The sequence below is a fragment of the Ruditapes philippinarum genome, unplaced genomic scaffold (genome assembly GCF_026571515.1).
Source record: "Ruditapes philippinarum isolate M1 unplaced genomic scaffold, ASM2657151v2 ctg7323_1_1_1_1, whole genome shotgun sequence".
Taxonomy (NCBI): Eukaryota; Metazoa; Mollusca; class Bivalvia; order Venerida; family Veneridae; genus Ruditapes; species Ruditapes philippinarum.
Window position 1 is genome coordinate 45558 of NW_026852671.1, and position 18476 is coordinate 64033.

At 31.4% G+C, this 18476-nt stretch overlaps 1 protein-coding gene across 1 annotated transcript; it reads right to left on the reverse strand.

Annotated features, from left to right (window-relative positions):
* Positions 1-1906: 1906 nt before the first annotated feature.
* Positions 1907-11073, reverse strand: LOC132720615 (uncharacterized). The gene is made up of 8 exons (XM_060704778.1): positions 10544-11073; positions 9771-9912; positions 8794-8973; positions 7575-7838; positions 4518-4660; positions 3838-3957; positions 3337-3414; positions 1907-2987 (listed from the first exon to the last, which is right to left on the reverse strand). Exons 1-8 carry the CDS (start codon positions 10707-10709, stop codon positions 2359-2361), a joined length of 1722 nt encoding a protein of 573 aa, XP_060560761.1. The 5' UTR covers positions 10710-11073; the 3' UTR covers positions 1907-2358.
* Positions 11074-18476: the final 7403 nt, after the last annotated feature.

The following is an 18476-nucleotide window of genomic DNA, read 5'->3' on the forward strand; positions in this document are numbered from 1 at the left end:
GAATGATCACTAGAGTCAGTGTCCGTCATCAACCATTACGTCATCCGAGGATAGGGTTTAAACTTACATGCACCTTTAAATGCCTTTGTGTGCAAAGGCATGTGATTAAAAGTTCCATGACCATCCCATTATGAACAAATCTGTGAATTTTAATAGGTTTAATTGTTCCTTTGTATCTTGTTTGTATGTAAAATTAGCTGACTGTAGTGTCGCCTAAAGACTGACCTGATAATTCCATAATCAAAACAAGGCTGTGCACCTGTACGTTCAAGGGTATTGTCAAATCGGTCTCTTTACACGAATTACGAAATGCAAAATACGTGGTTGAACCAAAAGGATAATATCAGACGCATTAAATGTGAATAACTTAACATTATTTTCTTCATTCACATAATGTACTTGAAAACATGCAAAATAGTTTGTATTGTATGTATCTTACATGTTTGTGTAAAATTAACAAACTTTTATGGACAGTTCATATCATATGACTGCATGGAGTTTTCGAGATTACTCGCCACTTGACTCTCGAATTCAACATTCTCGCAGAAAAGCTGTGAAAAATATAAGTTAAATGTTATGTCCGAAAAGTGTGCTGTCCGAAATATAGCCACTTTATCTAAGCGGCGTGTGTTCCTATTTCAATGAGCAACGGAAAAAAACGTTTTTATGGAAGCATACTAATATTGATAAAGTGCTTTATACACGATTGCAAAATTAACTTTGTACCTTAAACGCTTAAGCTAAATGTTTTAATAAGTAAACTAAGACCTTTTAACACAATGGCTAAAATGACCAGATACAGTAATGGTAAAGTTTGACCGAATTATTATAAGATCATGATATAAAGAAGCATTCTTCAAAACGAAACAAATCAAATAATAGCAGATATTTTTAAGAAAAAAAAGTATTTAAATTATGATTGTAAATTGCACTGTTTTCACAATTGTGATACTTGGAATTTAAATCAGGAATGAAGTTGGTAATTGCACAATTTCTGTTTCCAATGATTTTAATCATTAGAAAAGAATCTGACAATTTCATTGAAGGTATTGATAAATATTTTTGAATATTTCTTAAATGTACTATCACACGACTTTTTATCCATTCGACTAACCTTCAAATGTGATACTTTTGGGTGTCTGAAGTGAAGGGATGAAGGTAAAATATGAAAAACACGATAATCAAGGAATGGCGGCGTTCAAAGAACGCAATCTCCACACGATCCAGAAACACAAGACCATGGACACCAAACTGATTCGGTGAATTAAGACTTAACCATTTTGTTGAAAGAAACTTTTAAGACAAGAAGACAATAATTAAACATGACCTTGCTATTCTCGAGAATAAATTGTGTCAAAAGTACATTGACATAATTGTGTCAAAAGTACATTGACATACTTATGTCGCTTTCTCTGTAGTAATAATTAAAGCAATACTATGAATTAATTCGATTATTGAAACATACAAAGGCTTTTGTTGTCAGCTGTCAGTGAATGTTTTCGTTTTTAAGACTTCCGAAATACACAATTGACACTGATTAGATTTGCGATATCTATTGTAGCGGAGAGAAACGTTTAGGAAAAGTGGTATTCAACGTACTTGATATAGTATGAACGATTAGTTGTTGCAATAATGGTTAGTTTTTCACGAACGTTTATCTGTTAGAAAGTACAATAACTTTGTTTTGTTTGGTTTTACGGCGCACATACACGGTTTAGGTTATACGGAGCCGAAACAGGAAATATGACTTTGGCTTACCTCCTGTGTTACAATCTTAAAGCAAAAATGACCTCCATTTTGGCAAAGAATTTTTTTTGCCTTTTGCCTATATGAGAAGGTTTTTCTGTTAATGAAAATTGTTAATTGTAAGTAAATGTTTTTCAACCTTTTTTATTTCTGCTTTTTATTTCTGCTTTTATATACCAACACAAACACGCACGCACGCCCACACAATATCAAGGGACACAGAGAAGAATATCTTAATAATTGACCAGCAAAGATTGTATTGTTTCTGTCAATGTACTCCGCCGGCATAATAGTTAAACAATCATAGTGAGTCAAGATATTAAGCGTTTACATTTGCAAAACATTCTCTGTACACTCGATAGAATTGTATTTTACATTCTAAATGTTTCAAATATGTGTATAAATGTATTTTACATTCCCAATGTATATAAAGTTACCATAGAAAAGTATTCTGTCTTGAGAGATTCCTTTCGTATTGTCTTGATAATTCCTTTTGTTTAGCATGTATAGACGTCAGTTGAATAATATTCAAAGAAACTTTCTCGATAACTACTGCGTTAATTGTAACATACTTATTGCTGCTGTTTTTTCTTTAAGAATTGTAGTGTAATTTTAGTGTTGATTTATCTTGGCAACCACAAATGAAAAAGCTATCAAAACAATAAACTTCTTAATGATGCAATATGTATCTAGCTTCAAAACAGCAGCTTGGCCTGAAACTTGGTCGTCAAAGATTGTGATATCTTTGGTGTACACAGTTTTTACTTCATACTTGAACTCAATGCTTCTCACTTCACCGTCTTTATTTCTTATAAATGTTGAATTGACAAACACTGTATTGTTATTGCCATCTATAAAAGCTGTCATGTACTCCCATGGAGAAGTGATTTCCATCAAAAACCTATCTTTGTCTTGCGTTGAATGTAGGACACCTCCGAGCCTATTCATTTGAATGAGCAATGAAGAATCGTCACCAGGTTTTGTTGAGATAGTCAGCGCAGGAAGGAAATAACTCCCGTAAATACCAGTATATTCTGATGGATTTTCTAATTTTCCAAACGGTTCTGGTGCTGTTGAATTTGTAGTTATATTACGCCAAAGGTCTGGAAATTCACATGTTGTTGTCTCGTTTAGCCACGGGTCCTCACCGATTAGCTTGTCAGTTATGTAATACATAATTGTACGGAGTGCATAACCGGGCAAGCCTGCTAAAGCTGGGCCATTAACACTGGCAAATACTCCTGTAAGTTAGAAAAATAATGCTAATCACAAATGAGTAGTTAACGATTCCCTAAAGAAAGTACAAAACGGTAAAATTGAAAATGCAGGCTCGGTTTGAATGAGCCTATTCATCGACGGTTCTGTCAAATGCAAACTGCCGTCCACGCCCCAAGCACCGGATTAAGCTAGAAATCAACATTTTAACATTAAAATACAATAACCATGGGAATATCGGTCGATTAATGAATAATATTCAGTGTTTAGATGCTGAACTATATTATGTTGTTTTCTTTTAAGAAGGAATAGTGTATGCACGTTATGCATGCAAAAAAAACGTTTATTATATAAAATAAGACGACCTAAATTTACCTGCATTTATGTCGGGAAAAAACCATGCTTGCGTGATATACGAAAAGAGTCCACCACTATGCCATATCTTACGGTATCCTTAAATATTAGAGAACACTGTCAATAATTTTACTGGACATTCACAGGAAGAATTTTGATGTTCACAATGATTGTGTGTCTTTCTTTTTTTTGTTAATTAACATCTGTACAAATAATTTTATTTTAAAGGCAGAAATAATTTCTCTAGAACATGTCAAGCAATAACGGTGTGGTTTTTACAATCACCAAAGCTTATTTACTATGTATATGTTATATAAAATGCTCACTTTACAGTCTAAATATTAAGTTATTATAAAATGATTATATTTTCGCAAATTACTCCAATGAGCTTTTTGCATTATTTAAACTCGTCATAATGCAAATAACGTCTTGAAGCCTGCTAAAATCACTCATAAATGTAAAGAATTTACATGAATTACTTTATATTTAATGTCCAAAACAATTTGCACTTAACAACCTTACCTCGGTATGTAGCGGAAAACCAAGCATGTCCATAACCTTGAGGTGTTTCTGATATTGGAAATTCTGGTCGAGTAAGATAGTAACTATCTAAGAAACTTTTGTCCACTGTAGGGGTAGTTGCTGAAAAAGTATATGACATATACAATTGTATCATAGTTTGGGGACCTTTCTGTTGAAAATGTGACATTAGTTAAATCGTGTATATATATACAATTTAATTAACTCGGACACATTTTCAACAGAAAGGTCCCCAAACTATGATACAATAATATCATAACTCAATATAAACTTTAATATACATTCCCCTAGACCTGTTATGTATCCTTAACCTCATTGAGTATATTCTCCGTGTATAATCTAGGGCACATAACTGCTACATGCCTCTGTATTTAGTATCATACTAGTAAACTCCCGTAGGAAGATAATAAAGCACAGCAGAACCAAAAAGGCTGTGTGTTAGTATTTCTTTAACAGTGTATGAATCTCATATTGTAGTCATTAGGTTTTTCGGTATACTAAAATAAATAAAAATATGAACGTCGGGATGATAGCGTTTATTGTTAACCCTTGAGCCATGGCTACCTTTCGCGGTAAGATACCAGAACTCGGGTTGTATATTATCCACTACAACCACGAAAAACATGTGTTATTTATTTCATAAATGTCGAAGGACTTTTTACCAGTGTATGCCTCGAAGAGAAGTATGGGATTCAGGAGTGTTTTTCCATCTTCAGTAGTTCCGTCTTTTAGGTGAAACCGGAGATATTTTGCCATGTCTTCTCCAGTCGATAAAATTGCACCGGCAGGCTCGGCCGGGTAAATGCTAAAATAGACAAAAAACTCTTTAAGAGGAAAGGTTTACAAAGGCCACATTATCCATACATTATTTCAAATATTTATAAAGAAATAAAATGTATCAATCAGATATTCTTATAAAACATTGCTTGAAAAACAAAAGTGGAAGAAAAAGTTCTAATTATTATATATGAACATTAATATGATGAATAATATTATCTTGTCGTATGACATTTTATTATCTGCTATCTACATATAATAATGCTATTTCAGATCATGCAACATCCATATTATATTCTTGTGTTGTTTGTTGTTATGACTGATACTAAATACTATCAGGTTTATTATTTACAAACCTTCACTAAATTCTACCAGGTTTATTACTTACAAACCTTTACTGAATACTATCAGGTTTATTATTTACAAACCTTCACTGAATACTATCAGGTTTATTATTTACAGACCTTCACTAAATACTATCAGGTTTATTATTTACAGACCTTCACTAAATACTATCAGGTATATTATTTTCAGACCTTCACTAAATACTACCAGGTTTATTATTTACAAACCTTCACTAAATACTATCAGGTTTATTATTTACAAACCTTCACTGAATACTATCAGGTTTATTATTTACAGACCTTCACTAAATACTATCAGGTTTATTATTTACAGACCTTCACTAAATACTACCATGTTTATTATTTACAGACCTTCACTAAATACTATCAGGTTTATTATTTACAGACCTTCACTGAATACTATCAGGTTTATTATTTACAGACCTTCACTAAATACTATCAGGTTTATTATTTACAAACCTTCACGAAATACTATCAGGTTTATTATTTACAAACCTTCACTAAATAATATCAGGTTTAATATTTACAAACCTTCACTAAATACTATCAGGTTTATTATTTACAGACCTTCACTAAAAACTAACAGGTTTATTATTTACAAACCTTCACTAAATACTACCAGGTTTATTATTTACAGACCTTCACTAAATACTATCAGGTTTATTATTTACAAACCTTCACTAAATACTACCAGGTTTATTATTTACAGACCTTCACTAAATACTATCAGGTTTATTATTTACAAACCTTCACTAAATACTACCATGTTTATTATTTACAGACCTTCACTAAATACTATCAGGTTTATTATTTACAGACCTTCACTAAATACTACCAGGTTTATTATTTACAGACCTTCACTAAATACTATCAGGTTTATTATTTACAAACCTTCACTGAATACTATCAGATTTATTATTTACAAACCTTCACTAAATACTACCAGGTTTATTATTTACAAACCTTCACTAAATACTATCAGGTTTATTATTTACAGACCTTCCATTATAGACCAATTTACTTTAAAGAACCTGTAACACATTTTTTATGGTTTAAAATCATAAAAATGATGCTCAAATTAAGATTTATCAATATTGTAAGTTCCAAAAAAGCATTATAAAGATATTACCGAATTTAACATTTCATGTAAATAAAGGGAGGTAATTAAAATTTAATTTTCAATAAAGTTTAAGTCAAATTTTAACAAGAAATGAATGCATATATTTTAATGATTACATATAATATGCACCAATATTCGCAGTACATATTTTACATATTCTTTGATGTTTGAAAATTGTTTTATTTGCATAATTATGTAATCTGATCAGGGTCCATGCTGTTCGCTTACAGGCCCTATAACAAGTAAGGAAACTGATAGCGAACAGGATGGATCCTGATCAGACTGCGCGGATGCGCAGGTCGGTCTTGATCCAGGCTGGTCGCAAACCCATTATGCTGGTTTTGTCATAACGCGGCTCATATAACGTATCTTTTTTCAAATTATGATAACTTAATATTTCTAAAAAAAATAGATATCCGTTCATACATTTTAGAAGAAAAAGAAAATATGACTGTAATGTATACTAACATTAAATTGCAATAATTTTATATTTTTCAAATAAAAGGAGTAAACGTTCATACATTTTACAAGAAAAAGAAAATGTAAATCAAATCTTTAATTGAATTGGAGTAAGATAATTTTATATTTTTCAAATAAAAAGGATATCCGTTCATACTTTTTACAAGAAAATTAAGTTCAATATATAATAAAGTTAGTTGTCTTCGGGTCAAAATTAATATGACTTAAACTTAACACGTCTTAAATGTCATATATCTCATAAGTACGAAAGACCGGTGGTAACACTTCTTGAATTATCGGATTCATTTTCACGAATACACGATCTCAACTTAAAAAAATCAAACTTTCAACTTTTTGCGCCAATTCACACGCGCGAATCATGAATTCGTGAAGCTAAAATTGTGATTCATGAAGCTGAAATCGTGAGTTCATAAAGTTGAAATCGTGAATTCATGAAGTTGAAATCATGCAGTCGAGAAGTTGAAATCTTGAAGTCATGAAGCTGAAAACGTGAATTCATAAAGTTGAAATCGTGAATTCATGAAGCTGAAATCATGCAGCCGTGAAATTGAAATTGAGAACTCACAAAATTGAAATCGTTAAGTTAAAATCGTGAATTCTATATGTTAAAAACGTGAATTCACGAAGTTAAAACGGTGAATTCACGAAGATGAAAATTGGAATTCATGAAGTTGAAATATCCAAGCCGGTCTGTCGTATTTTAAAAAAAAACATTATTCTTAAACTGAAAAGGTATTTGTTATGATAATAAATAAGATGTTTATAATAAACTAAGCTTTCTGATATTGCTATTAGGTAAATATGTGTACTGTCATTGTACATAAAGGACCATTGAAAAAAGAAGTTGAAATTTAAATAATTGTGAACTGGATATGAGGTACCGTTTTAAACCACCTGTGTTGTTCACTATCCACTTCAACAGTTATTAAAATAAAGGTTTTGTGAGCATGAACAATGTTTACATAGAACAAACATACCTGTAAATATCAAGTGTGCCATTTTGAAATTCATTATCATTGAATATATATGGTTTAGCAACGTTATCTTTCAACACATCCTCTGGTTGTTTGAGTACTTGAGTGGATGTCATTCCAATAGGCAATAACACCTTAGATTTCAAAAGATTTTCCCAGGTATCTTCACCTAATTTTTCTGCTATATGTCCGAGATACATAAACATGAAGTTATTGTAGAGAAATCTGTCTCGAAAAGGCAATAGTTGAGGTAAATACTTCATCTTCCTGCAATACATTTTTGTGACATTAGAATCCAAGATTTATCGTGTTTTATAGAAGAAGATTCTTTATTATTAATATACAGTAAATCACATATTACCGTTGAGCATTACATTAATAAAAATACAATCAATTAAATCATATACGGTAACATGGATAATTATTGAATATACATGTATGCACACATAAATAATTTCTTTAAATAAATAGGTTTGCTAATAATACTTGTATCATTTTATATTGATATCGATGTTTTTGTTGTTATATAAACTACGGTATTTTTATAACATACATGAACATGTCTCACAAAAAATGACAAAAACACGCAATATTTTCTAGTATGTTTTTATCATAAAATGTAAACATTGATTTTGTGCGATTCGATTAAAGGCCAACGTAAGTGACCTCAATTCTTAAGAAAATAAGCATTCTAGAGCTTGTTAAAAAGCAACATTATAATTTGTAAAGCTCTTTTTTACAAAAACTCTGGATATTAACTTTTTATATAAATAAATTTACATATACATGTATACTATAACAAGGGATTTTATGATACATGTACATGTATATAACTTCTGTGGAGAAAAAATCATTTCTCGTGAAATTTATTCAATAACAGATTAATATTAATACCGACTGCAACCTTTTTACTTGTAAGCGAGCGAAAATAATTTTCAGACCGTATGACCCTTATGACATTTTGAAACTAAGGCTTATAACTGTTGCTTTTATCTGTAACTTAAACCATGTAATGATTGCCTTCTTCCAACATATATGTATAGTATGTTATCAATAAGTGATGTAAATACTGAATTTTCACAATCATAAAATAACATGCACGACACATTTATGTCCCGATGACATTCCGATATGGATTTGTCGTCATACTACCATATTATATTCATATATAATCGGTTTAACAAACAAAAGAATACTATTGACCAGCTAAAAGTATACTCACATACTTAGCTGTGCCCTTGATAAACTTTTTGGAAAACCAGAAAACAAACCAATATCAAGACGAGCCAGTCCCGTCCGATGTGACAACAAGTCTCTGAGTGTTGTTTCTTTGCTTCTATATTCGTCTATAAATTCGTAGTCTGATCCAAGTATATCGTGCACTTTTGTATCCCAATCTAATCTGAAAGTGTTTAAAGCAATATCTGTAGTTTTCTTAATCTAATGGTCGTTTTAAAAAAAAATCATGTACCATTAAATGTGTGCGTAATTTAATTTACACGTCAAATATTGTACTTGAACATAATAAAATGTAAAATATCCGGACAAAATATTCTGCTGCTTCTTTTAATGGGTTTGGTGATGACTTAATGCATTACCTGCATGCTTTTTATAAAGAAAATCATTTCAGATATTAGATATTCAGTAATCAATTAGATAATAACAGAAACAAACTTTTACAATTTACAAACAACAGCGATATAGCTTTATACACTTTAAATCAAACAATAAACTTTTTCATCATTGCTGTTAAATTCAAATTCACTAGTCCGAGGGTGAGTATTTAAGGTCGTTGACTTCAAACAACTTGGCCTCAACAGCTGTAGGTTCGAATCCCGCCAGGGAATTTTTAATCTTTCACGTGGGTAAGGTATCAAACTGGCTTACAGAACGTCACAATGTTAATGCATGAACTTATGCATGGAGGGGCTCCTAAGGTATTCCTACACCAGAAAACTGTACATTCATATTTTGACCTCTAATATGTTGGTCTGACGTAACAAAACCCAATGAATTGTATAGAAATCGTTTTATTGTAGTTGAAAATACATTGACTGAACCGTTCATATACCTTTGTATATTTCAGTTATATGTGAATAAAAGTTCTGTCAAATGTCCCTTATATTGTTCAATATAATCAAATGAATTAAAAGGAAAATTAACTCAAATATCAACCCTGCTGGCAATAACCATCCTTACCCCTTTTCTGTCAGTAGAATACCGAGAAGGACCATTGTAAATGATTTGGTAACCGAACCAATACCGAACAGTGTAGTGTTGTCAACCATACGTCCATTCGAGAAGTCGGCTGTTCCGTAACCCTTAGCCCAAATTTTTGAATCTTTTTAAGTAAATTATAAATAATAACTGATAATAACAAATAAAAGATTTATGAGTAATTGCGTATGATATCGTTTTTCATTAAAAGTATATATAAAAATGTATATTTGCTAGCACAGTGCAGAAACTTTTAATGCCTAAAGCCTTTACTTAATAATTCAATGGTGAAGCTTAAAGGAAATATTCATAATAATATAGTTTAATACTGTAGTGTAATACCTATAAATGCGTCATTTTTATTCGTTCAAAGTACCTTGTCTTAAATATACATGCAACCATAACTCCAATAAAATGATAACTATGTTAAATTAAACTGAATCTTCAACATTTTCAATTTGGCTTAGTAGTTCACATCGTTCTCTATGGTTTCTATATTTTTAATATTATTCTGTGTGAATCAAACTAATAAAATAGAGACGAAAAATAAAAAACGAAAATCGTACAAATCCGAAAATTAAAAGGAATCATTATCTATTCGGTTTGATTCAACCTTTTTATTAAGGGCATTGGCAAGTGCAAGTTCATCATTCATTTTCCTCTTTCTTTGTATAAAACTCGCAAGGCTGAGCTAAATGATACAACCGCAACAGCTATTGTAATGTAACACGAGAATCGGAAACAAAATGAAATACCTTTAACAACAGATAGTGTCAATCCAGGGATGTGTCGGCATTCCATTGTCTTCTCGACAAACCTTTCTAAGTCTTGCTCGAAAGCTTCATCAAATATATTGTCTGAATATGACTGTTTAAGTATGCACAAAAACATAACTATCTTCAGAATGTCCCTCATTATCATGATGAAAAAAATAAACAAGTATTTATCTCAAAGAAAAAAAATCGCGTCGAAATCCCTTTCCGTATTTAAAATAAAATTAGAAAATCATTCAATCAACCATGCCACTAAGTACTACGACGATGAAAGTTGTTTTACAGTGAAGTACAATGTAAACAAACAAGTTTTGATCCACTAAGATTTGTACTCTAATCTACAATAAGATTTTAGCCTGTCTGTACTCTTGTTATTCATCAGCATTCTAAATCACGTGTTTTCTCTAAACTACTTGATCTCGAATAAAAAAGGTACATCAGGCGCTTTCAAAATAACGTTATCATAAGTTTGAAGTGCTAATAGTAGCATGGTATCGTACGATAACCTCACTGACAACGGTGTTATTTATTATGAAACGAGTTTATTTGTGACTAGTATACATCTATACATTACAATATATAAACACGAGTGGTTTCTCATATCCTCCGTACTGAATGGACTGCAAATTCATCTTTACATCAAATAACGTTCACACTGGTTTGAAAAAACTATTTTTTTACATTTCAAAATACAAAAAAAGCGTTACGAACGGTTTAAGATGCGGTGTGTTCTCATTATGTTGATAATATATAAAAAAGAGCGGGTTCTCATCGCCTCCGTACTGAACTAACTGAAAATTCATCTATACATCGAATAACGTTAAAACTGGTTTGAAAAGTGGTTAACTATTCCATTATACTTCAAAATACAAAACAGCGTTACGAACTGTTTAATATGCGATGTATTCTCATTATGTTGACAATATATATAAACAAAACGAGCGGGTTCTCATCGTCTTCGTATTGAACTAACTGCAAATTCATCTTTACATCAAATAACGTTCAAAACTGGTTTGAAAAGTTCTATACTTTTCCATTTTACTTCGAAATACAATAAAGGCGTTACCAACGGTTCACGATGTGGTGCATTCTCATTATGTTTTAACCGATTTTCAAATGGAAAGCATAGTTATTAGCTTCAATTTGGTAAATGTACGAAAAGTATGGCTTAATTTGTCTTTTTACAAGAGAGATTTGAACTAAGCGTTCACTGAACCATCTCCATCAACTGGGATAACGCATATTGTAGGTCTTTCTGTGATATCTTATCATTTTCGGCTGAATTATGGCCCTGTTGCGCAATAATTTTGCACTATGGAATGACACTCTTGGAAAAACTTTTCTGACCATTTTTCTCTAATGATTTTAGTCAAGTTACACAGAAATTTTTATAAATGCCTTCAATCATTGTGCTGGATTATACTATTTTTTGTTATTTATTTTGTTGATAATTTATGGTCTTCTGGTTTGTTATTTGTTGTAGTTGTTTTTTACAATACATACTTAATACTTAAGGACATACTTTTCAAAACACACATAGCCACTTCTTTGTCCACTTGTCTGTATTCATTTAGGATTTATTGCTATTTTGCAAAAATAATTAGCAATTATATGTTGCATAATCTAGTTTGCTCCTTTTCAACTAAAATAACGTTGTTTGCTAATATACTCGAAACTGTTTGAACAGATTATTATTTTGGATTTCAAGATGATTTAAATGTTTACAAACAAAGAATTCGTATCATGTTTTCCCATCGTAAGGTTGTAAAATACAGAATTTATGATTAATATGTTTACAATATTTTAGATTTACCAACTGATACATTTTTATTAGCCGTATTAAATATTCGATTGCCGTCTACTTGATCTAGATCATGTCTAATCTAGCCATCATACACGTGTGTTCATCATCGTGCAATCGCACAATCATTAAAGATAATATCTGCCTTGCGTTGCAGTTTGGATCGGAATATCCGTCCAATCGTAACACGCCCATTGGGCGATGAACGAGGCTTGTCGCCTATTGCATTCACTATTTCAACTTCACAAATTCAATATTTCAACTTTACGAATTCACGATGTCAACGTCATGAAGTTGAAATCATGAATTCGTAAAAATGAAATCGGGAATTGATGAAGCTGAAATAGGCAATTCATGAAGTTGAATTGTCCCCGGTGGTCTTTCGTAGAAAAATGATAACGACACTGTAAGGTGCTTCAAACAGTAAAGCTGGAAAGTCGCCCTATAACCTATACTATAAAGGCGCAACGTAAAACTTAATGATGATTTTGATTGTAATGATGATTAAAGAATAAATTTAGCTGACACCAAATAATGTAAGTTGGAAGTCTGTTTTTTCTTGTTGACGGCGTTGCTTATTTTCACACCTTTATACGTCGAGGAGGCACATCATTTCTTATACCGACGAATAAAGCTCCCGGGGAGAGCTAATGCGTTACTGCGCAACGGGTAAATCTCAACGGGTTTCTGTATTCGCCGATATCTGTACGCAAAGAAGCAATGCTAATTACCATATAAAACGTACCTGAAACACACTGTATTTGCTTACTTTAAGAAATTTGTGACACAAGTTGTTTGGAAAATATGAAAAGTTCACCGAAATCACAATAATAAAGTTTTTGAGATTTTTTTCACTTATCAACTAGTTTAAATTAATATTTTCTTATCATTTCATTATGTAAAATAAAATGTATTTTCTTTGCCATAATGAGAGAAAAGGTGAAGGACTCTCGCTCCTCGGTATTTCTGTTCATCGGTCATATTTTAATGCGTTTTTTGGTGTGTTTAACATATTAAATATTTTGTGTATATATTAGTTGTATAATACTCGTATTAGTATTATAAAGCATGGATCTTGATTTTTTTTTTTCAGTTTAATTATAAATAATTTCCCAACAGCTATTTTATTGTCTTCAGTACTGGCATTCATTCAGTATTTCATTCGTTACGGTAACAAATCTAACAACTATAAATCAAGACTTAATACGTGACATAAAATGGTATTTGTGGTACACTTTTGTCCAACTTACTTAAAGTTTGAAAAATGTCTTCAAATCGTTTGCATGTTTATCAGCAGTTAGTTTCACTGTTTGATATACCAGAAAATTGCATGTTGATTATGTTAATAAATATATACCTGATACAATATCTCTTTTCATGTAGAAATATTTCCAATTTTCCTCTCTTGTGTGCATGTTGCATGCAAGCATACATTAGTGAATAACTTTGGCATGTAAAATTTCAATTTTTCTTTCAAAATTGTTATGTGTAGAAAAAAACAAAATAAGCTCAAGAAATAACTTTTTTCACGTATATTGTATGTCAATATTCTATTATAGCCAGAGGAAATTTTATACTTGCTTTTCTTTTACTTTATCCTTCGTTTTGAATTGCCTCCGTTGCGAGCAATTTTATAAATATAAAAAGGACAATGGAGCATAGAGTCTACACATCGGCTGTAGCCATTTCAGATGCGGATCATTCCCTACAAAGCTTCACATCATACGATTGAAGGATGTTGTCTGTCTAAGCTGGCCGATTACAATTTCTCATGTGCGGTATTCCTTTTTTTTCTCAATGGAAAGCAAATAATATCGCCATCAAGCGGTCTGATTGGTATAATTGAAATTCAATTTTATTTTCTAGGAATCATGGCTTTTTTACGATAATCGGATAACTCTTCTCGTTGACAACATTTCTTACGGGGGTTAAACAAAATTATCACAAAAGTCACTTCATTTAATACCTTGGAGCATAGTGTCAGGGAATTTATGATTTAACAATTTCTTATTTATCTCTATTTCTCTTGTTTCTAGTTGTCAAATATATAGTACATTATTCTTTTCTTTGAGCATTTCAAATTTACATAAAATGCCTTGAAAAAGAATATGTATATATATATATAGTTGATATTTAAATGAGTTGGTTCTCAGACTGCTCAAGTTTTTCCATAAATACAGTCATCGAGTGGTATAATATAAAAATATTCCACGAATGGAGTGAGCTACAAGTAAAATATGATAATTTTCGTACCAAAAGATGAAAATATACCCTGTATGTATAGAAAACAACTGGAATTTTCTGGGTTTTTTTTTTTTTTTTTTTTTTTTTGATAGACACTTTTCTCTTTTTGACCTTACAATTCTTAAGAATTCTGCTTAAATTTTGTGTATTGCCCGAATTAAGAGGTAAATAGTCCGGCAAGTTACCAGTGAAAAACGGAAAATATATTTTTTGAAGTGAAAAATATTTTTAACAGTAACAATACGGAAAATAAAAATACGCATTTTATTTTATAAATAGTTCTCAAAATTTCATTTATAAGTTCACAATGGTGGAGTTTATATGTGGTTGAGATTCTTGCCTCAACCCCACCCTTTTTGGAGGAGGCGGAGGGGAAGGGGAAGGAGTCTTGAGGTGGGGCGAGGTGGGATGTTGACTTTGTTTTGATTTTTTTCTTCTTATAATCTTTCAAATATGTAATGCTTGTATATACAGAAACACATTCCTTATTTCTTAGCACAAGTTAACTTAACAGGTAAGCATTTCCTTGGTTTTGTTAGTTTTTTTTTCAAAACTATGATTCCTCTTTCAGACTTTTTTAAGGTAAAATTGCAATTATCATTGTTAACTTGGTATCAAAGTTTTTTATGCTGTTATACTTAATAATTGATTTAAAGAGTCTACTTAACAAGTTTGTTTTCTTTTCAACAAGATTTTTTTTTGTAATGGTTTTATGTCTGTCAATGAAATAATAAAGATTAATAATGTTAAGATTTTATGACTTTTGGAGCAACGTTATAAATGAATCTGATAGCGCAAAACCAGAAACAACTAATTGAAAATGAACTCTAGACTTTTGAACATAAAATTGTCTTTGATTTGACAATGAGTGAGACAATACCAAACAACGAGTTAGTGTCATATTTAACTTTTGAATCATAGTAATATTTTCGATAATAATTCGACTGTTTCGGAAGCGAGGCCGTTGCTGGAACCCATCAGTACTAAGCAACGAGTATAAAGGTTTTCCTAAAAAAATGACCACTTGTCCTTGACAAGGTTTGAATTATACTTGTTATTCCCTGTCTGATGAGTCACTTAAGGCTTGCTTGAACAAAAGTGGCATAATGATATAAACATTGCGTCCCGCTGTTACCGTTATAAAATTTTTAAGAGTCCATTAAACATTATCTTTATCCATTAACACATGGTAATGTTTCGGAGTTTCTGTCGTAAAATAACGATTGAAATGGGAAAACAAAAAAAATGTACCACTTCATGAAAGAATATGTTCAGTTTGTTTTAATCAAAGTAATGCATCTGCTATTTATTCTGAATTTCCTGACTGTTTTTAATGTTCTAAGTAGAATGATATTCGAACTAGTTATCTCCACATTTGGTATTCAAATTGAACAACAATTAATGATTTTTATTTGCTAATTAAATTATCTGTGTTTGTATTTACCTGGTTGAAATGTACGAACTCTTGACTTATTTTATTCTAATCTTATGTTGTGCGACTAAATCAACATTTTATACATGTATATCATATTGTACTTGAACGCCAAACAATCCCTGAAGCATGAAAATATAACAGCATTGATTGTATGTACGGGGAGAAAATTTACGGCCGCCACGCGGCACAGACAACAAGGTTGTGAGATTGAAATATGATAAACAAGATCATCAAAGACTATTCCGTTCATTCAACAGTTGGACGGGCCTGTCAACATAAAACATTGGATACGATATCACAGTGATGTGCTTGCATTTAATAAAGTAGTCTAATCTTCAAGTAATATATCATGGTTATTATACAAAACTAACTAATATTATCCTAAGTTTTTATGCATGCAGTAGTAAAAATAGTAGTTGTAGTAGTAGTGGTGGCAGTTAGTGGCAAAAGTAGTTAGTGGAAGTAGTGGTCAGTGGTAGTACTTGTGGTAGTGATGGTAGTACTTAAAGGTGGTGAAGGTGGTTTGTTTTTTTGGTAGTAGTGGAAGTTGTGGTAGTAGTATTTAGTGTTGGTTATGATATTAGTTGTGGTAGTGGTAGTAGTTTGGTAGAGGTAGTAGTTGTGGTAGAGGTAGTAGTTGTGGCAGAGGTTGTAATTGTGGTAAATGTAGTAATTGTTAATGGTAGTGGTTGTTGATGTGGTAGTAGTTGTGTTAGAGGTACATGTAGAAGTTGTTGTAGAGTAAGTGGTAGTAGTTGTGGTAGTGGTAGTTGTTGTGGAAGTTGTTGTTGTTGTAGAAGTAGTAGGAGTTGTAGTTTGTAGTAGTTGAAGTAGTAGTTACTAAGCAGTAGTTAGAAGTAGTAGTTAGTAATAGAAGTGGTGGTGGTGGTGATGATAGTGGTTGTTGTTGTTGTTGTTGTGGTGGTGGTGGTAATGGTAGTGGTAATAGCAGCAGTCTCTTTTTGCCACTTTAAGCGTTTTAAACTTTGAATTATCACTCTATTTAATGAATCTAACATTCTTTATGATTTCATGTACAATTTATATGCTAACAAGTTTGTCCTATACACAACGTCTTTAGTTACATTTTGGGAGCTACGTGTCATATAATATACATGCATGAATATTAATGCACAAACATTTGAGGACAATATTTAAACACACCCAAAATTTAACTTCTAAATTCATTTTAAAACTTTAAATGAATTATTTCTAAAACGTATTTCCCCCATGTTACGGATAGTGATTGATATGTTTAATGTAATAAAAACCTTCTTTATCATATAGTTGTTCCTAGCCTGCATAAAATTGTAATCTTTACTTCAATCGTCCATGACAAAAAATGTCATATCCGTCTTTCCACCACATCTTAAATAAATATTGATGGTGTTAGTGATTTATTTTTTGTTGTTTGTGGATTTTCTTTTATTTAAAAACAGGATATGCTTTTTTTTCTTTTTTGTTGATACTCGGTTTTTTGATATTCTTGGTGTCAAAAAAAAATATTAATTTTGAAATCTTAAATACGACAGCTACAAAAATACATAAACTTTAAATTACATGTCATTTACGTTTTGAAGGCTTAATGATATAATTTTAACGCAAAATGGGCATAATGCAATTATGAAATTCCTCCTTTTAATTATTAGATAAGCAAAACACAATATTTCTATAATATTATTTCAATTTACTGATATATTTCACCACGTGAAATTAAAGTCCATTGTTATTCATGAAGGATTTAACAAATTTGTATTTTTCTAATTATTTCTTAATGTTATCAATATTCCTGCCATGTTTCAATCAACTGCTTTAAGTGTAAACATTTTGTTTTTGTAATACTATTTGTTCGTTAGCTCGTATGGATTCAGTATTTTGATCCGGTTTTCGATCACACATTTTTAAATGATTTTAAAAAAAGGAATTAGACTTGTCTTAACCTTTCCAATGTATTTTCAAGGTAAGGCATACCGCTCTAGCCGGTGCTAGGGGGCGTGAGTCATGTTGCAATTATTCATTATATCTCGTGTGCAGACTAAATTAAACCGAGTCTGCAATTTCTTATGTAATTTTGTTGTAATTAATGCTTCCGACGGATCACTTTGTTTCCAGATTTTTTACCCACTATCGCAATACCTGCTAACTGCCGTGAACGATGATTTCGTCGAACACTTATGTTCTAAATGATGCTTTTTCAGCTCAAGTTCAACATTTAATCTATAAATTGCGAAGAAAATGTGTTCTGTACGTCAACCATTTTGTAATATTTTAATGTATTTGTAGAATTTACATTTCACCAAAAAATGGTCTTAGTACTCGCAGATTGGTGTGTTAGCCATAATAATAGTCCAGAGGTTCCTTGTGAAAGGCAATATATAAGGCACATAACTCTACACCAAGAAAAATAGCAGCCAAAGGTCCGAAAAGCATGTTCG